This window comes from Lynx rufus, unplaced genomic scaffold (assembly GCF_022079265.1).
Source record: "Lynx rufus isolate CCGP_SWC_20201006 ecotype Redwood Valley unplaced genomic scaffold, mLynRuf1.p SCAF_4, whole genome shotgun sequence".
Lineage (NCBI taxonomy): Eukaryota > Metazoa > Chordata > Mammalia > Carnivora > Felidae > Lynx > Lynx rufus.
The window spans coordinates 169,048,146-169,074,367 of record NW_025814856.1 but is presented as its reverse complement, the minus strand read 5'-3'; the positions used below and the strand labels follow the sequence as shown (position 1 = coordinate 169,074,367).

The 26,222-nt window shown below is 58.3% G+C and overlaps 1 protein-coding gene across 5 annotated transcripts in view; it reads left to right on the top strand.

Annotated features, from left to right (window-relative positions):
- PTPRN2 (protein tyrosine phosphatase receptor type N2) overlaps positions 1–26,222 on the top strand; it is a 766,821-nt gene that overhangs the window by 701,303 nt on the left and 39,296 nt on the right. For all 5 annotated transcript variants that reach the window (XM_047094888.1, XM_047094886.1, XM_047094889.1 and 2 more), the window contains 2 exons: positions 6,995–7,142; positions 22,960–23,033. In XM_047094888.1, the coding sequence (XP_046950844.1) occupies positions 6,995–7,142; positions 22,960–23,033 (222 nt within the window). The remainder of the gene's footprint in view (positions 1–6,994; positions 7,143–22,959; positions 23,034–26,222) is intronic.

Genomic DNA, 26,222 nt, shown 5'->3' with positions numbered 1-26,222 from the left:
CATTTCCCCAAAAGGCAGCAGAAACAGCTTTCTCCTTGCTCTTAAAGGCTGTCCTCTCCCGGCCGACCTCACGACACCAGCCGCAGGCCCGTCACGGGGACGGGCAGCGGGCGTGCGCTCTCGCGGAAGGCTTGATGGTCACGTCGGTCAAGTAACGCGGCGAGAGGCGCCAGGGTAAAGAAAGGAGTGGAAACAAAGCTTCGCGCGCAGAAACTGGGCCTTTCCAAACCCCAGCCTTCCTTCATACGCCTCAGCCGCAGCGGGAGGACGTTTGCTCCTGGGGTAAAACGAAGTTTCGCCGGGACGCTTTCTACTTGGTTCATATCGTACCGCAAGGCGGTGGAGTTCTCCAGACACCCGTGAGGACGCCGCGACGTTAACGGCGCCCGTAGACGGTGACTGAGGGGGCATCATGCTGAGTGTCTCGCTGACTGGTCCGTGGTCCCGATCCGTCTGAGTGTTAGCATTTGGCGCTGGGGGTTCGTCTCCACTGCTCGCTTTGATACTAATGCAGCCGCCCACACCGCCCAGCCTCCCGCCCTTCATCGCTGCCGGTAAGAGCGCGAAGGAACACGCGGTGTCTCGGACGCTTCACCGAGCTGAACTCGCGGTCCCCCCGGGCTCTAGCCGGCCCCTCCACGTGGATTTGGCGGGGCGCCTGCGGCAGCTGGGACCCAGGAGGCACCGGACGGGCCAACTGCGGGGACCCCAGCTCTGCGGCCCGGGTCCACACGGCCCTGGACGAGTCCGCACGCTCCATCGTCCCGGCGTCGGGAGGCAGGCGGCAACGCTTCCTGCTGGCATTGAAGGGTGGACGTTGGCCTGTTGAATGTGGTGAAACAGTAGTTGTAAGAAGTGGGACCGTCTCCCTGGTGATCCTGGAAACTGCCCTTGATGTTGACACTAAACCAAAGCCCTGAAACCTCTCCGGTCATGGCTCGGGCCGAGGGCGCTGAGCCAGCAGCACCGCAGGCTGTGACCTTCCTCTCCCCGCGCCGGAAAACATCTTTCTAAGTAGCCGCCGGATGTCCCACCTTCTCTGCGCTGGCCTTTTCCAGTGATTCCTCTTCTCAAGACTGGCCATCAAACTTCTCGCTCCCTACGCAGGAGTCAACGGAAGGCAGCCAGTAGAGAGGAAGGGGCTGGGTTCTGGGACCATCCCGGATTTCATGGCAGCCTGAGCACGTGTCGGTTCTATCCACACGACGCAGAAGCCGAGTGCTTTCGGAAGACCGCCGACCCCCGTGAAAGGACACAACTTGGAAACCACGAACCGCGTGTTTGACGGTGCTTCCTCTTAGTCGTGTCTCTGGTGCCATTTGTGACGGTGTCACTACACTCGCTTGCAGCAATGGTGTGTCCCCAGTAAAGGTGCCGCCGCGACCGCCCCTTGAATTCTGCATCCAAGCTGCGGTCAGTGGCTGGTATTGGTGGAGATGTACCGTGTCATGGCTGATCAGGTAATGGCAGTGTCCCCAGAACTGCGGTACAGCCACGGAATCTGGAAGGGAATTAAAGAGATTCCCTCTTTCTCTAATTTTTTGTGATGTTTGTTTTTGAGAAAGAGAGGGATACAGTGGGAGCAGGGGAGGGGCAGAGAGAGAGAGGGAGACACGGAATCCCAAGCAGGTTCCAGACTCCGAGCTGTCAGCACAGAGCCCGACGCGGGGCTCAAAGCCACGAACTTGAGATCATGACCTGAGCCAAAGCCGGACATTCAACCAACTGAGCCACCCAGGCGCCCGCAAGAGAGTCCCTCTTTTTCTGGTGAAAAGCTGATACCCACCATGATCACCATCCTTTCTGCCTATTCACACTTTATAATTCACAAAGTGTATGTCACATACTGTCCCAGTCAACCCTCAGAAATACGCACTGTGATTCCCAGTTTACGTAGTAGTGAATCAAAGGTGGGTGAGATTGGGTGGTTTGCGCAGAAGTACAACCAAGAAGCAGCTACGTGAGGACCAATCCTTGTTTATTACATTGTTAAGAACTCTTTCAAAATCAAGTCCGGTGCCTGTTCCATTTTACTGCCTCCCGGTTCAGCAAAAGCTCCTCCAGGCTTTCCTAAAGGCTTTGTGGATGGTAGCCAAAATCATCTCCTGAAGACACGAAGTGCTCTTGTGGTTATTAGCAAAACCCCATTATGTTGCAGAGCATCCCAGATGATCTATATTTCTAGAAATCACTTTCCTGAGCTCGCGGCGTTGACAATTCGATGAGAAAACACTGCAGAAAATATTTAAGCTATCTTGACAAACTGTGGACATGTCTCCAAGCAGTAACATTTTCGTCCCAGAGGTTTGGGATTCCGTGTACAGTTACCCCATTAAATGTGGAGGCCAGTTTGTCTGACACAGGGAGCTGTTTGAAAAGTCCTCTGATGGCACACAGTCCTTGTGACCCAGAAAGTGTTTGTAATCTTCCTACCCGTGGTCTAATAGTGTGAGCGAGAAAAAAGAAGGTGTAAGGTGGGGAGCTGGGCTCGCAAGAGGAAGATTAAACAGGAGAACCTCTGATGGGGTGAGTGTCTCACAAAATAGGGCTTATGAAAGCTGGGGTCCTTCTCACCTCGCAAAAAACTCAAAGGAAATGCTGGCCCACCGTCACCTGGCGCCATGTGGCCCGAGGCCGGTGTCGGCCAGCGTGTGCCGGTTATAACTCGGGAAACCACGTTCTGGAACCTGCGGGCCTTTTCCCACAAGCGGTGGGATCTGGGAACTATCCTTTCCGCGAGCACATTAAGCCTGGATCCCAGGAAAGTATCAGAATTCAAGAAGGTTCAGACAGCTCCCCACTCAGGTCTCACCTAAAATCAGCTGGAATAAAATCCCGATGGAGGTCAAGACTATGGAAATGCGACGCCGAGTTCTTCCGGCCAAGAACCCTTTCAGAACCTCTCCCTCCGTCACCCACAAACACTAAGGGTGCGGTGAGCAGCTCGGAAAGATCAAAGACCTGCTTCCAAACCTTCCTGACGAACCACAGGAGCCATCAGAATTCACGTATCCAAGCTCTTCAAATTGAACCGACTAACACCGAGCACTGACTCTTCAGACTGCCCGTCGTGGGGGACCCCACCCGCATGTGCCTGGCTCCCGTCTAGTGCCATTAACGAGTACTTTGTGTATCCCAGGGCTTCTTTCTCAAAGCTTCGATTCGGAGGTACTCACAAGGGCCAGGAACGGGGGCTGTGTAAAGTGATGCGCGTGAGACGGGTCCCTGACCGGCAGCTGCTCGCAGCTGGGACGGCAGGTTCTAGAGACACCCCCGTCACACCAGTGATGGCATTGTTGTATCCCGAGCACAGGAGTTCTCACACAATGACAAAGAAGGACTCGGGGAGATGACACGGGGTCTGGACTCAGAAGGAAGAGGAGGGGCTCGGGGAGAAGAGCTTTCTCAACCGTTGCTGTGTCTCCAGGCTCCTAAGGCTGCCATTACATTGCAGTGGCCACCACGCCTACTGGGTGTGGATCATAGACATGCTGCTTGGGTAACCCAGAAAGGAAGAAGGCGGTGAGGAAACATAAAATGAACCATTCCAAAGCCCTTATGTTACCTTTAAGAGCAATTCTCCCAACTTCAAGAAGACTCTAACGCATTTTTTTTGGATGCTGTCATTGACGTAAAATGTTTATTTGTAACACAAATTACTTCTAGAAATTTCCAGGTTATGAGCCATCATCCAGCGAATATTGACTGTGTGCCCAAAGCACATGCCAAGTGAATGAGACGTGGGCCCCATTTTCAAAAATATTGATCTCATGAGAGGAAGAAGATCCTGACACCCCCCCCCCACCAGGCTGTAGCACAAAGCAGAATGTGATTAATGTCACAGGACGTAGTTTTTAAAATAGTGTCTGACGAAGAGGGTGGAGTCGTAGGAAAGGAGGATCAGAGAGGCTGGCCGTAGGCACATCTCAGACTCACAAAGGAGACAGGAGCATTTGCACTGACCTTAAAGTCTGGATAGATTCATTACAGAAGACTCCGCGTGAACAAAGCAGAGAGAGTGATGGCGATATGGGGTGGGACATCAAAACACTGGGAAACAGTCTTATTGAGATAGAAAGGCGCAGGTTAGTAAAATGAAGTTTAGACAAAGGACAGTGCTAGTCTAGGCTCCATTAGTGATTTCTGAAACGGATGGTATCTGGGACCAGAAGTTCTGTGGATGTGAAGGTCAAGGTGCGGGGAGAAGGATGCAGCAGTGAGCCAAGACAAAACAGCAGCATCCCAGATGGCAGACCCAAGCTTAGGTGCTGCCCCTGACTGCTGGGGACTTCGGGCTCATGGTTTCACAAATCTAGGCCTCGGCTTCCTCGAATATAAGAGGAAAGCTTCATCCCTGCTTCTTTTCAATTCAGGTAAGAAAGTCCTGTAATAAAAATGTTGTCCAAAGCCGAAGCGATGGTGATAAGCAAGGGGGAAAAAAAGCGGCCGAAGCACATGCCAACAAGGGTGGGGCTTATCGAAGCCTTATGGTTAGCTCTGGGTGGTGGAGTTATTAGTGGCATTTGTTTTCATTCTGCTGACCTTCACTATCTTTCTTTTCTATGAATGCTACATGTGTAATAAAAATGTACAGACACACACACACACACACAGATAAAACAAAAGTATTAGAATGTCAGTTTTTAAAACAACTCCAGCTACACACTCACTCTGGGGGAAAGAACATGAGCAGTGTCTCAATTACATGTTAATTTACCCAGTTATTCCCAAAAGCAACTGTGTCTGAGGAGGGTTACTGTACCTGTTCTAGTTCATACGTCCCACACCCTTGAGAGAAAGGACCCCACAGGCAGTTTGTTTTTGCGTTGTTTAAAACACATTATTTTACAGACAACATGGAAATATCCTCTCCTGTCACAGGTGAATAGCATCTTGTCCCCAAACATGAGAGAGGAAAGTCTCCTAAACCGTGAAAGGGGAAATTACATCAGTTTAATATAAGTGATGTTGCATAAAAACATTAACAGAACAGATCAACTTGAAATGCCCCGAACCGGGCAGACACAGGAGTGTCTATGGAAGCAACACAGGCCGAGAGGCTGGAAAGGTATCTCAACTTTCATAGAGTCAAGTTATCACTTTAGAAGACTTTGTTCTCAGAAAAACCATGTCTTTGCTCTCTCCTCCGTCTTACCACCAAGCTTCCCTCCTGGAGTCCAGTGTGTATTTCTTGCCATAAGTTTAGAAATTGAACTGACCTTGCAGCCTTCACGCCCCATAGTTGAGGTGACTGTAAACACATAAACAGCCGCAGGTGCAGGGTCGGAGATAACATCCCGTGCCTGTTTCGCAGACGATATCTGATCTTGAGGAAAGTTTGGAAGCACTGAAACCACACACGTGAGCCAGAACTACTCCTCCCCCCACCACACCATATTTTAGCTCTTAGAGGACTATTTCACAAAACTTAAATATTGTATCATGCTGAAACGTCCTTATTAGGACAACTTTGGCACAAAAATATGCATCCGATATTCCATAATGATTGTCTCCAAAAAAAGCAGTTGGCAGTTGACGTTTTCTGGATTGGGCCACTTAAATTCGCTTCCTCCCCATGCGAGGAAACTGGAGGGACTGGGTGGGGGTCCCAGAGTCAGGCCCTGGCAAGGAGGGTCCAGGGCGTGTCACAGAAAAAGCACCCACTGTGTGGTCCGTGTGGTTCTCCGTCATCTGCACAGAAGGCTGTCAGCTGGTTCCCTCAGTGGCCTCAGCAGGGGCCACGAAAGATATGTGACAGTCATAACCCGGGTCCCGGCATCTGGTCACAGCCCATCGCTGACCCCCCCCGGGCCAGGCAGACCCTGAAGGTGATGCCTTCCCTCCCACAGCACCCACCGAGGCACCGGCTTTCCATGGTTTGTGGACCAACATGGACACAGTAGGTGCCTGTTGAGTGACTAACAAAACGACTCGAGTCCACACTAGTCCAAACTGCGATAAGAGGAAGGAGGACCCAGCAGGACTGGCTTGAGTTCCCTTCCTTCTCCCCGGGCCCCTTGAGCCCCGAGCAGCTGGCCGGGGAGGAGACATGGAGCAGGCCTGTCCTGGTCCTTGTGGGGGCCTGAGCTGGGTGCTCACTTGGGGTGACAGGACGGTGGGGCTGGCAGGGTGCCAATCCTTGGGGAGAAGTTGGGGTGCCTGACCACTAGAGACCCGGACCTGCGTGCTCGTGTTTTATTCTGTTGGTGGGACTAGCTGAACATGTGTGTCCACACACAACACACTGAAGAGCCACAAACAAGATGTTACAGGTGCGACCCTCTTTCCTTCGGGCACGACGAAGCAGCTGGGGTTCGGTCGTTTGCAATGTTTTTCCTCAAAATCACGGTCGTTTCACCACTACCTAGATTGGTGAGATGCCGGCCCCCGTGGTTGTCTTTGTGGGAGGGAATGTTCCGGAGGCATTTCCCCGTCCACGTCTAGCGATCGCTGACGACAAGCAGGTGCCCGGAAAACTTAGAGCCAAGCAGCCGAAGGTCAAGATGTGTGCTTCCATCGCTTCGGGTCTGTGTTTTTGCCGCTACAGGCTCTGTGTCGTTTTCTGTGTTTTTACCGCCACAAGCTCTGTGACGTTTCACGCACCAGAGCAGCCAGTATCTTCTGCATCACGCCCGCTGGATCCAGAAGAGTGGGCCGGTTACAAGGAAAGTGGCTTCTGTCCGGACACGTTATCTGCGCCAGCTTTTGGTCAGGTGACCAGGTCTGGCCCTGCGTGTGCACTTCTGTCTCCCCGGTCAGTTCATAATAGCGGACAGGGCCCCCCGTCATGATCCAAGTGTCCCTGATGCCCAGGCTCCGCGCCCGGAGCGAGCTCATTTGGAGCCCCCGGGAACCGACCAGCAGAACACGTGTTCTTCCCGGATCCGGTAGGAACGGGCTTCTTCACGCGTGCCCGCAGGGACGTGCGGGCTGCACTGTCCATTGGCCCCTTGGGTGTCACGACGCCTCCCTGACTCTGTGTTTTCCGCTCCAGGCCTACATGGAGGACCACCTGAAGAACAAGAACCGCCTGGAGAAGGAGTGGGAGGCGCTGTGTGCCTACCAGGCGGAGCCCAACAGCTCGCTCGTGGCCCAGAGGGCGGAGAACGCACACAAGAACCGCTCCCCGGCAGTGCTGACCTGTACGTAGCCGCCCGGGGGCCCCGGCCAAGGGAGGGCGGCCCTCGGTGACGGGTGGGCTGGGCTGCCCCCGCCTGCCGTCTCCTCATTTTCCTGCTGTCCCCACCCCCGGTGCCCGGCCGGCGAGCACACCACCCCTGGGAAGCCGCCCCTAGCCTGAAAACGGGGTCGGCTCCTTCCTTTGTGCTCCAGCGGCACAGTCCCGGGTTGGGGACGGCTGTGCCCCGACCGGCACTTGCTCCGTTGGCTGTTACCGTGCAACTTGAGACTCGTTTCTTAGCTGCTGCGAACCTCTTCCTCGTCTGTAATCGGGGTCGTACTGTCTTCCTTGGAATCGTCAAGCCCCGAGGGCGGTTAGCGTAGCGCCTGCCACGTCGTGGGCAGGGCGTGAGCGCTGGTCGGTGCCACGGCAGTCTTCCCGCCTGACACTCGGGTCAACAGGCGTCGCCGAGGGCCGACTCTGGCCGGGAATCACCGCCAGAAAGCAGCGACACAAAGAGACCAGTTCTGCAAAGCAATCTGCGCCGAGTAGGAGACAAAGTTACGTCAGGGGTTGAGTGTGTTAGCAGTGACCTACAGAAGGAGAGGCCGCAGAGGACGTGATCAAACAAACCCGCCTGGCGGGGCTCCTTTTCTTGCGTCACTTAACAGGTGCGTCAACCTCCCGTGTTCTGGAACGTTCCAGGCCAGGGTTGCGCTTTGATTCACGTATGAACCCGCCCTGCGCGGAGGAGAGAGGAGAGGGATCGGAGGTGCGTTTGTGACCAAAGTGCCTTACACGAACGGACCCTCACTGAACGCTGATCCGTGAAGAACAAACGTGTGCACGGAGTTACTATCTTAGTGTCTGCAGACGAGGGGTCCTTGCACGTACGGCCAACATGATAAAATGTTGTCGGCTGACATTTTTGAGGGCACGGCAAAGCCACACCCTCAGCAAAATCGGCGTCCACGGTGGGGACAGCCGGCCCCCCCACCACCACCACCACCGTGTCCCAGACCCCGGGTCCCAGCCCTTTGGAGCCCGTGATGCAGCCTGGTGGCGTGGCCACGGGCCGTCCCCTGCCGGACCCCCTCGCCTGGCCCAGTAGATGCCTCGGGAGATGCTCAGATGTAAATGGCAGTGATCTGATCTGAGTTTACGGGTCTGAAAGATTAAAAGCTGGCATCCCGTGTCGCCTTAGACACTGACGACAGCGTCACAGACCCTCGAAGTCTGAACGCGCTTCTGGGTGTGATGTTTTCTAACAGGTCAGTGAGGGCTCAGGCTAGGCCCTCTGTCTCCGTGAGGTCTGAGGAGTTTTTCCCTGAAGGGCTTTAATAGTAGAGGAGCTGTTGTCATCTATGTGTTTTATATTTAGAAGAAAAGCAAAAAAAAAAAAAAAAAAAAGCCGTTGACTAACACATTTATTAAGTACCTACTGCGTGCCAGGCTGCTGCTAGATACGGGGCCACGCGAGGATCTAACGTGGCCGCTGTGCTCAGGGCCTAGATGGGGAGTCCAGGAGGCTTCTGCCTGTGCCTGGAACACTTAGCTGTTTGGGGCCGACACTCAGCAAACTGGGAAGGAACGCGTCCCTGGGTCTGGTCGCTTACGTAGACTATCAGGTCCCTTGTGGTAAACACTAAATCCAAAGCATCTCCCTCCAGCACCCCTCCGGACCACGGCAGGTGCCCCACGCTGTCCCTGTGGCCACAGGCCAGGACCTTAGCGATGACAGCACGTCCTGTCCCAAGGCCCTGGTGCCCCTGATGTCCGCCCTTCTTGGATCAGGCGCTGGGGGGCAGGTGGCCGGTGCCCCTGCCCCAGCAGCCTGGCCGGGTGCTCTTGGCTGTCTGGGGTCACGAAGGGGCAGCTGTGCTGGTCACGGATGGCAGGGCAGGGCAAGCACGCTGACACAGTGACACAGGAGCATTTTCGTGGGTGACCCGGGGACCCCAGCGTCCCCCACACTTGTGGCCTCCTTCACGCGTAGAGGGAAATCCTACCGGCAGATTTCGGCCCTCGGCCCTCCCTGAGCAGGATGGGGACGGCACGGCTTACGCTCTCCTCGGTCCTGCCAGACTCCACCAGAGACGAGTACCCCGCGTCCTGTTGGTGAGCGTGCGCGGCCCGCAACAGCACAGAATCGGCCCCGTGGTGGAACCGCAAGGTGCTGGGCAAGTGGCTGGTGGTGTCTGTGAAAAGGCGGCCGGCGCCCGTGAGCGCAGAAGGCACCCTCCCCGGCACGTGCAGTGCTCTGGGCCTGCGGCGGCGGGTGGGAGCCTCGGCCGGCTTCCCCGGTGTCTCCCACCCCGCTGCCCCGTTGCCTGCTTTGACGGGTTCCTGGGTGCACCTGGCGGGACCCCGCGGCCCGGGCCTCCCGTCCACGCAGACGGTCCTCCATCCGGGAGACGGGACTCGTGACGTCCGTGATGCGCACCAGTCCCGCGCCCACGGGGTTTACCAGCTGGACTCCGGGGCTTCCCAGGGCCTGTCATGCCCACACTCCCCGCGCCCTCTGCCCTCCGCCCTCCTGCGCGCCCTTACTCGTCTGGGGCCCGTCTGAGGGCGTCCCCTGCTCCCACACCGGGGCTTCTAGCGGAGGCTGGCGGGTCCCGTGGGAAATTCAGAAGGGGCTCCGATATCCATTTTCCATCCCTGACAGCCTGGAGCTGTGTTTCCGAGGACGATTTAGGAACAGATGAACCGGCTTTGTCTGTGCTCCGTCATCTTACAAGTTTGAAGAATTTAATATGCTTCCTAAATGTATTTGTATTTTTAGGAGGAATTATGCAATATTCTGCTCATCTGCTTTTTAAATTAAGAACAGGAATATGATGCCATTTTGGCATACCGTCTTAAACAAAAAAAAAATGTTTTCGACTCTGTGTCACAAAAACAAGGGAGAGATTAGATGGAGACAAAGAACACTTAGAGGTGAAACCAGAGAGAACAGCCCAGGACCCAGATACCCAGAGACCGAGCGAAAGGCCCTCAATGGAACATTCTCACAGTCTGGCTTTCGGGGCTTTGTCGTGAAAGAGATCACGGCTCAGCTCTGGAGCCGGGGTGCAGCCGCGGGCGCCCCTGCCTTGCCTCGCGGACCTGGCCAGGTGGGGATGACGGCTTACCTTGCCTGGCTGTCCCCCACGGTCAGGGCACCTGGTGGCACCAGGCCACAGCTGAGCGCATGAAGCCGCCCCCCGCCCCATCGCCTCTGGCCCCCCCGGGAACCAGCCCTGAACTTGCCAGATGAGGGCGCTGGGGCTCAAACCCATACCCTCTGCTGGTGGGACCGCCCACGTATGCTTGTGCACGAGCCTGACATTTTCTGTGTCAGAAAAATGGACACAAACTTCAAACGTCCCCAGAGATGAATATTTGAAATACATACGAGAACTGCGGTACTTTGACTAAGCGTTGCTGTCCTTAAAACAACACACAGAAAATAATTTGTTTCCAAACAACTGTTTGGTTTAAATTTGTTTTTCCGAACTCTAAGCAGGCTCCCCATAGAAGAATACTCTGGGCTGGGCACTTCTGAGCCCCCCAGACCTGCCCCGATCTGCCCGTAAGCACTGGTCCTGGGTGAGACTACCAAATCTGGTAAGCAAGCGGGATCTGTCCTCCTCTGGTGTGAGAAGGGTCTCACCTCCACGAGGAAGTTATGGGTCCAGAGAAGCACCGGGCGTGGCTGCCGTGTTTCGGTCTCGGAGCCGTCCGGATCTCTGCCTCCAGATGCGGGGAGGCTGCGGGTTTGTTGATGTCGACAAGGAAGCATCCCAGCGAATTCTGTGTGGGCTTTCTCGTGGCTGCACCACGCAGAAGCTGTCCCCGCGGCCGCGCTGCCTGAGACCGGAGGGGAGGTGGTGTTTCTACGGGAAGTCGGGAAGAGGCTAACGCGGCGTTTCAGGAGCAGGAGTCCTTCTCGACGGGCCACGTCCCGAGGGCGCCTGGAAGTGGCATCCTTACGCGGTCACGGCACAGACCCCGCCACCAGCCCCTCGGGGTTCCAAGGGCGTTGACTGCTGGCACAATTTAGCCACTCGGGGCTCAGATGTTCTATCATCTTTACCCCTTTCCACCAGCTGGGCCACAGATTCGGGAGACCCCTACGGCGTGGCTGTGTCCGCCCCAGCATTCCCTTCGCGGGGCAACTCACGAGCCTTGACGCCGTGGGGGCCCTGAGGCCGCCGGCCGCTGGGCCTGACCCCTCCAGACGGGCTCCGGTCTCTTTGGCCAGAGCGATCCGGTGGCCCTTCAGAGGGCGTGGGCGCACCCCTCCCCGCCCTGGGCACGCCGCCGTCTGCCGCAATCTCACATTCACTGCGCGGCAGGCCCGTCACAAGCCACGAGGTCCGCTCGTCTTGGGGTCGCCATCAGCTGAAGTCCGGGGGCCCCGTCTGTCCCCCGGGATCCCGGTCCCCACGCCCTCACACAGGTGCCTGAGAGGTGCTTCACATCCGTCCTCATTCGAAGTCATGAAGATCTGGATTCCCGGTTCAATGTAGCGCCTCTGTCGCCAAGCCACCTGTACCTTTTATGAACGGGACTTCTGCGTCTTCAAGTTTTCCAGAGAAATACATCCGACAGGGTCGTTGCGGGGTCCTGTTCCCCCGAGCCTCCCGCACGTGGGCACAGACCCGTGCGGGGACATCGGTGGCTGTTGGTCAGCTGAGGCTCGGCCAACAGCCCTGCTGCACGGCCCTGGGCGGGAGGGCGTCCTCTCGGCCCCCGTCACGTCCAGATGCTTGTCGAGCATTCTCGTGCCAGACCCGGGGGCAGATGCCACGGATGCCGTATCTCTGTTCACCCTGACAGACTCGGGTTCTGTCTTCCCCGTCGCCCGTAGAAGAGTCAGCCCTTAAGGTCAAGCGGTTAGGCTCAGGCCACCCTCCTGACCCTGGGGAGGACGGGCCAGCAGTGAGATCCCACCGGGGGGGCTCCCGCGCGGGCCCGCCCAGGAGCCCCTCGCGAAGACGAAATGTGACCAGCCTGGCGTGATTTTCCCGCACACGATTTACCGCAAGAGTCTGGAGACACTCGGGCTGAAATGACAACTTGGTGGTGGCATCCCACACCCACGCTCGACACCTGCCGGTCAGTACTCCGCCGATTTGCCCAGCGTGTGTGTGCGCTTTACTTATTTTTTGGCTGAACTATTTCGAAGTGAGTCTCAGCATCGGGACGTCTACTTAACTGCTTTCCCCGGTGCCTCCTAAGCGGGGGACATTCTCCCACTTACGGCAACTGCACTGTCACAACTAAGAAAACCAACAGTAACATCCCAGTGCCGTCTAATTCCCGTCCATGTTTGTTTACCATGAACCTTCGTTAAGGGTCACCCCTGCACTTGGGGTTTGACGTCTCCGGCTCTTTTTAACTTTAAAACAACCCCCTTTGTTCTCTGACGTGACTTGTCCCTAATGAAGCTACTCTCCCACTGACCACATTCCCGTTCCAGAGCCTCACGAAGTACGCAGTTCGCAGCCTGCCCATCCTGCTGGGTCGGTGGGAAACTCGCCTGCTGGTCTGCAGACCTGCCGTTTCGCCCCGTTCTGGTCACGCGGTCAGGGCGCAGAGGCCAGAGTGGCGGTGCGGGTCCGTGTCCCCGCGCAGCTTCCGTGAACGGGAGCGGCGTGTTCCTGTGGCCTCACCCGGAACACTGGCAACACCCTGCCCTCGCTCACCTGGCCGGCGCCCGGGACCCCGACAGCGAGTGGGCACCCCACCACTCTGTCCACTCATCCCACCGTCTGTCCACCCCCTAAGTGTCTCTTCTCTGCCCTTCCTGGTCTGAAAAAGTGTTCTCTGTGACAGAGGTGGTCGAGGCAGAGTCGTGATTGAGTGCATCTCCTCTAAATTACCTGGTTACGTGGTTTCATCTGCACCAGACAGGTCTGTCTCATCCCGATAAAAAGATGCGGCTGTCAGACTCCTCTGCCCCCGTGCGTACTCCCTCAGCCCACATGACGTCAGCCTCCCGGACGTGTGTCCCGTGAGGTTTGCGTCCTCGCTTGTCCCCATCCTTGGTTTACGTCCCCTCTCCTCCTCCGCGCGTGGCCTCCTGAATTTTGAAGCCCCTGCTTCTGTAGCTGCTGTTTCTCCCTTCTCACTTGGGATACGTGCACCTGTGCCCCCTGGGCTCCAACGCTTAGGGTGCCCTGTGTCTCTTTGGCTGGGTTCCCTTCTAGGGTCTCCGGAACAAAGTTCTCTCCTCTGGTTGCACAATCAGTGTCCAACAGGTGTTTTCTTTCTTGGCAAATAAACACTTTAAGATCATCTGGCCACTTTTCTCTGGAGGTTAACACCAATGTAGACATTTTTTCCTTATTAAAATTCAGTTCGGGCGAGAAGCAAGCCTTGGTACTGGTGTGGGCTTCCAGGAGGCGGGTTTTAGCGGGAAGTTGCGATGTACAGGTGCACCTCCCTTCCTAACCGTCCTCCCTCCGCCCCCCGGTGACCCCTGAATTCCCACTTGCCTAGAGGCCCTGTTCCACCAGCAAGGTTTCCGAAACACTTCCAGTTGACTTCGGCCCTCCCTCGGCAGGGAGGCTGACCTCAGCCGCCTGGTGCCTTCTTCTGCACTGGGTCAGGAGAGAGCCACCCACCCACCCGGCCGCAGGGTCCCTAACCCGCAGCGGGAACCTGGAGAGAGCCACCAACCCACGTGACCACAGCATCTCTAACCTGCGGTGGGAACCTGGAGAGCGACACCCACGTGGCCTCAGGGCCCCTAACCCTCGGCAGGAACCCAGAGAGAACCGCCCACGTGGCCGCAGCATCCCTAACCCGTGGTGGGAACCTGGAGAGAGCCGCCAACCCACGTGACCGCAGCACCCCTAACCTGCAGCGGAAACCCGGAGAGAGCCACCCACCCACCCGGACGCAGGGTCCCTAACCCGCGGCGGGAACCTGGGGTCGCAGAGCCCATTTTCTCTCGAGAGAAGCCAAGTCTCCAAAGGATTACATTTGTCACTTTGCTGAGTGTGGCAGCAGAGTAATGGCCCGAAGATGCTCACGTCCCAACCCTCCGCACCTGTGACTATGTCACCTCACGTGATGGGATTTACGTGGCAGATGGAAAGAAGGTTTGCTGATCAGCTGTGTTGACGTAGGGCGGTTCCCTAGAACTGCGGGCAGGGGCGAGTGGAGGAGGGTGGTGCAGGGGGAGAGAAGAGGGAGCCGTGGAGGCGGAGGGGGTATGGGGGGTTGGAAGGAAATGGGCGGCACACGTGGGGCGGGCAGTGCGGGGCGCGTGGGGGACGGCAGTGAGGGGTGGGGGGCACGTAGAAGAGGGCAGTGGGAGGAGCGGGGGGTGCAAGGGTGTGTGGTGGAGGGCGGGGGGGTGGGGAAGAGGGAGGAGTGGGGGGTGCGGGGGTGCATGGAGGAGGGGGGTGAGGGCGTGGGGGAGGGTGGGGTGGGATGCGTAGAGGAGGGAGGAGGGGGTGGGGGCGTGGGGGAGGGCGGTGAGGGGTGGGGTGGGGTGTGTAGAGGAGGGGGTGCGGGGTGGGGCGTGGGGGAGGGCGGTGGGGTGGGGTGGGGTGTGTAGAGGAGGGGGTACGGGGTGGGGGCGTGGGGGAGGGCGGTGAGGGGTGGGGGGCACGTAGAAGAGGGCAGTGGGAGGAGCGGGGGGTGCAGGGGTGTGTGGTGGAGGGCGGGGGGCGTGGGGAAGAGGGAGGAGTGGGGGGTGCGGGGGTGCATGGAGGAGGGGGGTGAGGACGTGGGGGAGGGTGGGGTGGGGTGCATAGAGGAGGGAGGAGGGAGTGGGGGTGTGGGGGAGGGTGGTGAGGGGTGGGGTGGGATGTGTAGAGGAGGGGGTGCGGGGTGGGGGCGTGGGGGAGGGCGGTGGGGTGGGGTGGGGTGTGTAGAGGAGGGAGGAGGGGGTGCGGGGTGGGGGCGTGGGGGAGGGCGGTGAGGGGTGAGGGGCACGTAGAAGAGGGCAGTGGGAGGAGCGGGGGGTGCAGGGGTGTGTGGTGGAGGGCGGGCGGCGTGGGGAAGAGGGAGGAGTGGGGGGTGCGGGGGTGCATGGAGGAGGGGGGTGAGGGCATGGGGGAGGGCGGTGAGGGGTGGGGTGGGGTGCGTAGAGGAGGGAGGAGGGGCGCGAGGTGGGGGCACAAGGGGGACGCCGGGAGGTGTGGCGGGGCGCGGAGCCGGGAAGCGGGAGGGGCTCCGACGTGCGTGGGGAGGGGTCGCGAGCGGGAACAGCCGGCGAAGGCAGGGCGGCGCGCTGTGTCTGGACCCTCAGAACCCGCGTGCGGGCACCTCGGTGAGGACGGAGACTCGAGGCTGTGATTCGTGAATGGTGCCCGCAGCCACCGAGGGTGGCCCTCCTTACGGCGGCCACAGGGTACCCACCCCGTCCGCGCCTGCGCCCTCTGGGTCGGCTCCACCGCTGTCGCAGGGACCGTGGGACCGGCTTCCGTGTGGGTCTCTGATGGGGACGAAGACGTGGCACCGTCTGCACCACCAGCCTCTTGGCCCAGACGCCGGCGTCGCCCCACCGGACGGGCCGCCCCGGGGTCTCAGGCACAGCGGATTTGGGGAACTCCTCTGCGCCCGAGGTAGGGTTATCTGCTGCGACACTGGCCGAGTGCGCGTGTGCGTCCCTTGGGATGCGGGAGGCACCGCATCTCCCCAGGGGGTGCTCCCCGGGTGTCTGTCGTCCACCGGCACATGGGCTCGTGGTCCCTCCGCGACGGCCGCCTCCTCGCCAGCAGCTCACCCTCCCCGCGGAGCTGGGCCGTTGGGTGCTGGGCCTGTGGGTGCGGGGCGTGGCCACTTGGGCCTGGTCGCGGGGACCGAGGAAGCCAGAAGCCGCTTCGAGTCTGCCCCCTGCCCCCCTTCCCCAGGGTCACACCCCTTATCCAGGGAAAGGGCTTGTTCCGGGGCCATTTGGGCGTTCCTCCCGGCGCGCGTTTGCTCTAAATCTCCGTTACCTGCGTGAACGTGTACCCTGGCGAGCTCTCTTCGCTTTTCCAGAAGCATCCTACTGGCAAGGCCTGGGGTAGTAATGTTGTCTCAGACAGCACTACAGAGGGCCCCCGGGTTCACTGTGTCTGCCTGGGTGCCCTTCAGATGTTGCGACTGTTACTGGAAGACTTGAAAAGACAGCCGGTCTCCAGCCTCCCCATTGTTCTCTGGGGCAGCTGTGTTCTCGTAAGAACACAACCTGATCTGTGCTGAGCGTGTGTGATTGCCACGGAGGAGGTGCGCGTGCCTGGGGACCGTGAGCGAGCCAGAGCAGGACAGAGCCCCGCCTCCGGGTGTGGCGTCCGGGGCAGCAGCCGAACGACAGGAGTTAATTCTCAGTCCCGGAGGCGAGATGTCGGAGCCCCGGGCGTGGGCAGGGCTGGCTCCGTCCAGGCTCTCTGCGGGCCGCAGCCGGCTGTCTGTGCCCTCGCTGCCCACATGTCATCACCTTTCTGCGTCTGCCTCTGTGTCCCAAGTCCCCCTTCCCACAAGGACACCAGACCTCTCCACCTGGGGCGCGTCTGTGGTACCGGGGGTTCGGGATGCTGACATATCTTGTGTTGTGGAGACAAGCGTTACTCAGCTCAACTTTTGGCCCCACGTGCCTCCAGAGCCCTGGGGGGCTGGGTGGGCAATGCCAGGACGCAGACACCCGCAACACCAGCATCGGTGCCCAGAGCGCGCCTTTCCCAGGCAGGCGCACAGCGGTGGGCGAGGCCCGCACGCATCCGGAACTGCCTCCGGGGTGGGTGTCCCGCTGTGGTCCGGGTCTTTGTGACGCACTGCACTGTCATTCACACACACAGCAGGCTGGCAGTCCTATTTGGGACTTCTTGTTGAGACATCGGCAGAGAGGCTGGTGAAACTATTGAAGCAACTAGAAAGCAGACCAGCCCCCGTGACCAGGGACTGCCGGCCGCCGTGTGACTCGAGACCTGTTTCTGAGTCGGGGACGGGAAGTCGACGTGAGCCTCTGTGGCGCGTGACGGCCGGGGCACCGGACCGGCCTCGTTCTGTCACCACCTCCGGGCGCAGGAGGGTGCTGTGAATCTCGGACCTCCCCACCCGGGCCACCCAGACGTGCTGTGTGCTCATCCAAGGAGCCTCTGGGTGGAGCTTTTTCATCTGGGATGTTCGGTGATCTTTATAGGTTGAACTAAGAGTTTTCAGCAAGCTCAACTAAGAGCAGAAGACCTGCTTACTTACTGAGGAAGGGAAGCCCCGGACAGAAGCTTGAGCCAACCTCTCTAGAGAGGACTTACCACTCCAGAGCGAGCATGTTTCACGATCACGCTGTGGTCATCCGGTTCCTAGATCTGCAAAGAAACACGCCAGGCAGTCTCGAAACAAACAGAATACAGAAGTTTATTGCCTCGCTCAACTATGACAAGTCCTAACAGAAAGACGTTACCGGGTGTGATTGGCGACAGTCGTTAGACCAGCTTTGACAGCTGGAGAGCAGCGGAGAGCTCCGGGCCGCGTGCACTAAACCCTCTGTGGACCCACGAAACTGGAGAAGATGCCGGTGGTTGCTGATGCCGTCGCTTTTCCGGGCGCACCGGTCTCCACTCGGGTCTCAGAGCCCCGACCCTCCAGCACAGAACGCTGGCGGGTCACCACACTCGCCCCGCGTCCCCACTGGCCACGCCATCAAAGTAAAGGAAACGGCGTAACGGAAAGATGCCGCCGGAAAGCCCCACGAGGACACGGGCCGACTGCTTGGGTGACGAAAATTCCCTTGTGTGAGGCCAGTGTGCACCAGTGACCGCCCCACACCCACGCGCCTGAGCTGGAGACACCGACATCAGGGAATTCATCCGCTCCTGGCGGGAAGATTATTGACTCACACGCATCAGTTCACTTGGCGTGAATGACGTAACCAAGGCGCCTAGGAAAACACTATCCTCAGTGTCGCAGGACGGGTTAGAGGCACAGGAAGCCTCCGCGCACCTTCCTTCGACGGGCTCACGGGGACGTGTTCGGATGACGGCACGTGCTAGCTGATGGCTCGGCGCAGCCCTCCCGAAGTGCCCCGGGCTGCCTTCAAGTGCTCTTTGCCCTGCCAGCAATCAAGAAGACCTTCTAGAACTTGTTCCTTCCGGCGTCCGTGGAAATCCTTTTGTATTCACTGACAACACGGTGTACCGTAAATAACCCTTGCCAAGTTAACTGACCTTTCATCAGGTCTGTGTCCGTCCGTGCGCCTGTGGCCTTGGACTGGCGCCTCCGCCCCTTGCCGTGCACGAGGCGCTCCAGCCAGTACTTCACGTGTGCGTTCATCACGACGACCCTGTAAGAGCGCCAGCCCACGCTTTGGATGACAGATCTGGCCTTTAAAATACTGAATAATTTACCCAAATGTCACCTGGCTAGCAGGTGGCAGGGCCGGGACTCAAGCCCTGGGCTCTTAGCCGCTGGCCGTGTGGCCTTTGCCAAGGCAAACATCGCACCTTCCGGGGCCTTGGCTTCTTCCATCTACGGTGGGGGCGTAGCCCCTGTTCTACGTAGGGCACAGTTCCAGGAAGAAGAAAGGTAGCATCTGTGGAACCACTTTTAGAAGAGACAGAATATTGGAGAAGCTCGGGACAAGGAGTTGGGAAAAGCAGCGTGTGCCACGCGCCTCCCGACTTCCACCTGCGGGGCGATTTTCTCCTTCCCTCCTTGATAAGACTTACCGTTGGGGGTCTTGGGAGGGAAAACGGCTGCGTCTTAGGGCCAGAGACAGAGCGGAAGGCACGGAGTTTCCCCTTTCTGGCTTCCGGGTGAGGTCTCTAACCTAAAGAACACGCCCCCTTCTCAGCCGAAGCGTAAGCACCCAGGTGGCTGTAGAACTTTGCTCCGTGGTTGCGACCGCTGTGTCGTGTTTGCTCCCGGGGCGGGAGCCTGTGCTCGCACACCCTCCGGAGGAACCATACTCCGTCCGCGGGGCGTGGGCCGGGGACACGAGGGTGTGCTCCTGAGCGCCCCGCCCCCCGCCCCGCCGGCCTCACCTCCAACTTGCTGGCTGAGCTTGAGTGAGTCTCAGCCGTTGCCCTTACAAAGGGCGGAGCCAGCCCCTCCCAACTGATGCCAGCTCATCGTCTCCCCTAGCGGCCCTTTTAGGAAGATGAACAGGGAAAGCGAACCACAGAAGAGTTGGCATTCACCCAAGCAATCGAAACACCCCCCGGGTCGTCCCTGCCGCGTGACCGTACCTCCCCGGCGCCCTGTCTGGCGCTCTGGTCCTTCCCGGGTGGCTCAGATGTCCCACATGGGGGTTCAGACGGCCCAGTGTTAGAAACAAAGCAAGTTCACCGTCGTGTCACCGCAAACTCAGTTACGTGACCGTAAGGTGGCACGGCTTGGGAGCTTCTGAAGCCCTTGTCCCGACCTCAGTGGTGCCTGTAAAAGGGTGGCCTGCGGGAAGTGACGCGGCCGACGCGGCGCTTCGCAGACGGTGTGACGGCAGGGCTGGCCTCACAGCCGGGCTTGGGCTCAGCGGCTCCCAGCAGCTTGTCCCCTTGTCCTTCAGAGCACCCGGCTCCTAGATTGTGTCTGTATTTCGCCGAGACTCCCGAACCTGTGAAGCGTCTTCTCCATTTCCTGACTAGAAGACTCAGCTGGCGTGCGTTCACCGAGCTGCTTGCTCGCAGGACAGGGCAGCGCTGTCCCCTTGGAGGTGAAGGGCACCCAGCAGCCCTCAGGCCCGCGCCTGTCCGGCCGGGCCACGTTTGGGACCCTCACAGCACGCCCTCTGAAGCCAGAGATACACGGTCCAGTTCTTGCCCCCGGTACCCCTCCCCTCCCTCTCGCCGTGACCCTGCTCTTTGTGAAAGGTTCTCAGGCGGGAGGGGTCCTCACTGCCACTCTCGGCAGTGTCTGAAGTTGGCTGTGTTGAGACGATTTCTCATCGGGCGGGGCTCCTGGGAGGCCCTCTGGAACCCTCCGCAAGCAGCTCGAAGCTCTGCTTCTGTATTCCAGGACTGTACGTGGGCTGCAACAATAGACTAGGTACAGCCTTCAGAAAAGGTGCCTGCTTCTGAACGACACATCGCCGTCTCCAGCTTGATGCGTCCATGAAGAGCCCCACAGTGAAACTGGGCTTTTTGAACTTGGTTTGGGGGTCACTGTAACCAAGTCTGAGTTTGTTCCACTTGCTGTGTGACAGGCCAGTAAGTCAAGAGGCCAGGTGTTGGGGTCAGGAAAGTGACCCTGCCCGGGAAGCCAGCAGACCAAGGTGGCGGACCGTCATCCCGGAGAACCGTCTTGCCTCGGCACAAACGCGGGCTTCCTTTGTGTCGAGAGAAGGGGCGGCAGGAGGGGCTCGAGTCCAAAGGTGGCCGATGACCACAAACATCCGGGAGCCAGAAGGGGTCTGAGAGGGACCGTGAAACTCCTTTGTCCTTGGTCACTCGATCTGTGCAGATAGGAATCCTGTCACCGTGGTCCTATAAGTCTTGGACACAGCGACGTTATTTCTATACGTACTTCCGTATCTGCTCAGGGGAACGTGGGGTTCCCGTCGGGCGGTTTGTACGAAGTCTCGGCCGTCCGCGACGTTCCTTCAACAACTAGCACGCTCACGCGCAGGGCTGAGCGCGGGTTTCCAGGCCCCGGGTCACGGCAGCCAAGGAAATGGAGCAACGTGGAGTCAGACGCACCAGGTTTTCCCAGCGTGGTAGTGTCTGCAATGTGTTACCATGACACAGGTCACCAGCTTTTCTGGTGATTTGTATCTCAGTTTCCTGCCAGTGCCAGTTTTCAGTCTCTCAAGAATAAATCTGTGCAGGAACCCAAAACCATTGAGCACGTGGGGTTTTTGTATTATTTTTCACGCCTCAGGGGGACGTCTCCGCAGCTACGTGCCTTCGCAGCGTTTCCGCAACCTTTGGGTGCAGATGGCCTCCAAGCAAACCATGCAACGTCCGGGCTCGTCCGCAACGCTAGATGTTTCTCATCTGTCTCGTCTCTACTGCAAAAAAGCTAACGTCGATACCTCGGTAGGACCGGTGGGATGACATCCGGTCCCGTAGACCCACCAAGTTTCCCAGGCCCCAGAGTTGTTGTTAAAAGAGATTAAGTAAAACGTCCTGGAGACATGAAACCGAAGCAGAGTCCCCGCGCTTTCCCTCCCCCACTGGCCAAGCTGCTTTCAAGGCCGGGAGCCCGGACCCGGGAGACGCCGCTGAAATTCAGGACCGGGGTGAACCACTCACCGCCCCCCAAATCCCTGGCTTCCTAGGCTCCGGCCAGGTTGTCTCTGTTTTCTCAGAAGAAAAGAAGTCGGGGTTGTGCACGACACCCGAAGCCATTCACTGGAGCAGACATGTCGGGGTTGAGCATACCGCCGTTCTCCGCGGCTTGCAGTTCTCAGCTGCTCCTCGCAGAGGACGGACAAGGTGGCCGCACGCCCGGGGACGGTGGGAGGAAAGAGGGACCCTCGTGGGCGTCCCTCCCCGAGCCTGCTCCCCGCCGGGGAGTGGCCTTGCCCCGCTCCCTGCGCCACCTCCTCCGCACCCGACCGAGGGCGCAGCTTTGAAAGTTCCTGAAAACACGCAAAGAGGGGCGTCACCATACACAGGAAGGTGGTTATTCCAGAACCAGAATTAAGAATCATTCACGTGTCAGGGGCGCCTGGGCGGCGCAGTCGGTTAAGCGTCCGACTCTTGATTTTGGCTGAGGCCATGATCTCCCAGTTCATGGGATCGAGCCCCACGTCGGGCTCTGTGCTGGCGGCATGGACCTGCCTGTGCTCCGCTCTCTCCCTCTCTCTCTGTCCCTCCCCCTCTCGTGCTTTCTCTCTCGAAGATAAATAAACTTTTTTAAAAAAGAGTAATTCAGGGGCACGTGGGTGGCTCAGTGGGTTAAGCATCTGACCTCAGCTCAGGTCACGATCTTGCGGTTTGGGAGTTCGAGCCCCGCGTCGGGCTCTATGCTGACAGCTCGGAGCCTGGTGCCTGCTTCGAATTCTGTGTCTCCCTCTCTCTCTGCCCCTTCCCTGCTCATGCTCTCTCAACAATAAATAGATGTTAAAAAAATTTAAAAAAAAAAAAGAATGATTCGTGTATCAAACAAACTAAGCTTTGACAATCGCGTCTCTAATCCCCACTGATGTGTCTGGTTGCGAAATCAGTCAGGTTGCTGTGCGTGTTTAAGGCACTTGGCTGTGTCGTCAGGGGACCCCCGCTTGCACAAATCTCTGTTCCTTCTGTAACTGTTTGCTTTTTCTCCCATTCTCCCTTTAAAACGAAATTCCTGTCATCCCAGGATTTAGCCGTTCCCAGATCACAGAATTTTATATACAGAACAGTTGCCTAATATCTCAATATTCATGTTGATACGTGTTTTCTATATGTGGCCAAATACGTCTCCTACTTAAAGGGAAACCCGTAGGGGCACCTGAGTGGCTCGGTCGGTTAGGCGTCCGATTTCGTCTCGGGTCATGATCTCGTGGCTTCGTGGATCGAGCCCCACGTCGGGCTCTGGGCTGACAGCACGGACCCTGCTTGGGTCTCTCTCCCTCTCTCTCTGCCCCTCCCCTGCTTGCGCTGTCTCTTTCTCTCTCAAACTAAATAAACTTTTAAACACTTAAAGAATAATAATAAACAAAGGGAGGCCTTAACTATAATCTTGCAGAGGAACACTAATCCTGGGATTTGAATCTGTGTAAGAAAAACACGAAAATATCTAAATTCTCCTGGGTGAAACCTAGAGTCAGGTGCCCACACACCCTTCTCCTGGAGGAGGAAGTGATGGTAAGCGGCCTAAGCAGAGCCCAGGAGGGGACGTCACCTGCACGGGCACCCGGTGCCGCGGTTTCCTCGCACAGCCCCGACACAGGCCCGCGTGCACATCTAACGTTATGCCTTTGGGCTTGTTTGCAGACGACCACTCCAGGGTCCTGCTGAGATCGGAGAACAGCCACAGCAGGTCGGACTACATCAACGCCAGCCCCATCGTGAGTACCTCCCCACGTGCGCCCCCACCCCCGGTCACGAGCGGAGACGGCCTCAGCCGGCCGGTCGGCTAGTCTCCTCCGAGTACCAGCCAACTAGGTACTTAGTCTCCACCGGATGACTGGTGAGCCGGCTGACTCATCACCAGCCGGCCTGGGCTGGGTCCTCGCCGGGAGAGAGCGGTGCTGGGTCCGCTGGCTTACTGACGAGAAGCGTGAATTTCCGGAAGATCTACAGTCGGTTGTGCCCCTCTCCCCCAGACCCGCTTGTTCCCTGTTTATTCAGGGGGAATGGACAACGTTAGACCCACCGGCCCCTTGATAAAATGACGGAGGGCGCCGGGCAGGTGTGTGCGCAGGCTGGGCTCCGTGGGTGTTTCCAGGGCGGATCTACTCCTGAGGACGGGAGCGAGTGCGGGGCTGTGCCTCCGCGGGCCGCGCTCTCTGCCTCTGAGACCACAGAAGCCCCTGGGGGAGACCCCCGACAGCCAGGCTCTCCGGCTCAGGGAGAGTCCCTGGAAGCCCACACCTGGTGTGGGCCTCTCCCGTCACAGACGCTGTGGGAGCAGTGGCGGGGGGGGGGGGGGTGCGGGCGAGGACGGACTAATCGATGCTCAGCCTGGCTTTTCAAAACGAAGTTGGAACGATTCCAAGTGGGAAGAAAGTAAATGAGGGTCCACGGAATGGATGTGTTAAAGCACGTGGTTGACGGCGGAGAGTGTGGGAGCCGGTGGGGATTTGTGGGGGAGGCTGGTTGTGGTCCCCCCTCAGCAGCCCCGTAAACTGTGCGGGGAAGCTTCAGGACGTCACAGCGCCATCAGATGTGCGTTCAGGCAGCCACAGCGCTCGTGGGACTCCGGCTCAGAGCGCGCCGGTGACGCGTGGATGGCTCCGTGAAACCCCGGGTCGTCCCTGGATTCGTCCTGACGACCCCTCCCAGCCCCCAGGAGCAGGCTTCACATGAGAACATGTGATCGCAAGCCGCGGCCGTGGACGGTGGACCGTTCTCGTGGCTGCTGGTTCCATGTATCTCAGGAAGCCTGTTGTGGGAGTCCGGTACGCCCCGGTCAGACCCCATCTGCGGCCCTCTCGGCCCACAGCGGGAGCAGTGCGTTACATGCTTGCCGCGAGGAAGTGGGTTAAGAGCCGGTCTGCTGCTCTGTCTACACCCCCTGAGCCCAGACCTCAGCTCCTGCAGTTATTTTTAGGAAGGAGCCTCGTTACTTCGGCACAGGTGGCCCTCAAGGGTCGGTTCCCTCCGTGTCCCGAAGGTTCTCATTCGGAGCCATTCGGTCTCTCTCAGTAAGTGCCCTGTGCCGTGCCCGGTGCTTTTGTGTCGTTTCGGATTCCGAAATCAAGCCAGAGCCCCATCGGTTTCCAGTCTCTCGTTCCGTAGACAGAGAATCGTTTCTGGTGAGGTTGGGGACTCTAAGTGCCTGGACGTGGTGCCCTCGCGGGGGCCCGTGGTGACGGCGGCTCAGATCCGCCTGGAGAGCCGCGTCCTCCTGATGGGCTCCGTGTCCCGGGCGCAAACCACGTCACGGGGCCAGGAAGAGAAATAACGCAATTCTTTTCAGGTCTGAACGATGCGAGTCCAGAGTTGGGCGAGCCCAGCTCCCCCCACTTCGACGGGTTCCAGCTTCCCGACGTGTGCGTACTTGAAGCCGAAGCGGGTTGCGGGAACCCGCTGCCCCCTGGACACCTGCAGCAGCGCTCCCGCGTTCCGGCCTCCCCGGGCCTACCGGGCGGGGGCCTGGTCCGAAGGCGACGCCCGAGAGAGAGGGATTTAAGGCCTTGTTTATGTTTCCCTTTTATCTCGTGCCACAATTCTTCCTCTTTTTTTAACTCGGGCTCTAAGAAAGCAGCACGGAACCTCTTCTTCCTGAAGTAGCCGGAGGACGGTGACAATGAGCTTCCGAGCGGCGGTTGGACGCAAAGCTAACGGTCCCAGCCCCAGAAGACCCTGGCCGTGCGGAAGAGAAGTAGCAGAACTGCATCTGTCACGTCTGTACTTGGCCTCGTCAAATGCCAGGGAAGTCCTCGGCTCGTAAATAACGTGCAGTCTTCGCTTTGAGATCAGAGGTCAGGAAAGTAAACGGGAACCCTGTTTTCCTGCTCAGCACGGCGGAGGGACGCCCGCCAGCCCCGCCTGAGAGCGCAGCGTGGCTGTGCCTGGGACGCGGACTGACTCGGGTCACTAACGCCCGTTTGCTCGAAACTGCACGCAAACTTCTTTACGGGAACGGGTCTGCAATTCCCCAAACTTGAAGCTAAACTTGCTTTCATTCCACTCTTTATCGAGGGAGAGAAAACCTGTTCAGGTTTTAATTCAGAATGCACTGAACGAATACAGGTACGCACGGACACCTCGGGAAAGGAGGGCTGGTCAGATGTCCTGAGTATCATAAGAAATCGGCCAAATGTGGGAGCCAGCTGTCTGGCTCTCAGAAAATACCCACGAGCAAACATCCATGTGTGTCTGTTGTAGCCTATAACCTACTTAAATCTCAACTCAGACAAATAAAATATGAAAGTAACTTCAGCTCCTAAGTCAGCCTCCCTCACATCGATTTCCGAAGCTACCGTTTCTCGGTAAATTCTCCCGTGAACACTTAGTGTCGGGAAAAGTGGCTCAAAAACTCAGGTTTGACATCTGCTTGTTTCTAAGAAAACGTTCTGTGAAGTTTGCCCAAAGTGTCAGAACAGACGCAGGGGCAGGTGGGTAGGCATTCAGAAAGAAAACACGCGTGCGTACCCTCCGAGATCTCAGAGTAGAGGCGCGGCCCCGCACCCCTCCCGGGTCATGGGGTCAGGGTGAAGGCAAGGCCCTGTGGGCGCAGGAGCAGGGCTGGCGCCCCCCAGCCCTGAAAGACACATCGGCGTGCAGACGGCCGGTTTCTTCCCCGGTGCTCTTGGAGGCTTCGGGACGTGGGCCCCTGGTCTTGACAGGCTGAGCGCTTGGGTTTAACAAGCTGTTCTGCTGGCACGACTGGAGGAATTACTGCTGAGTTTTTAATGCACGTTAGAGTTTTGAAAACGACTCACACCTAGTTAAAAACTGCCATTCCGCGGCTTCCGGCAAGTGGCGAGGTGTGTTTTCTGGTACGTCGTACCTGCGCATGTAGAAGTTCATAGCGATACACCCTTCCGGCTCCCCGCCTCCTTTGGCGTCTTCGTAAGAATCAGCCGGCC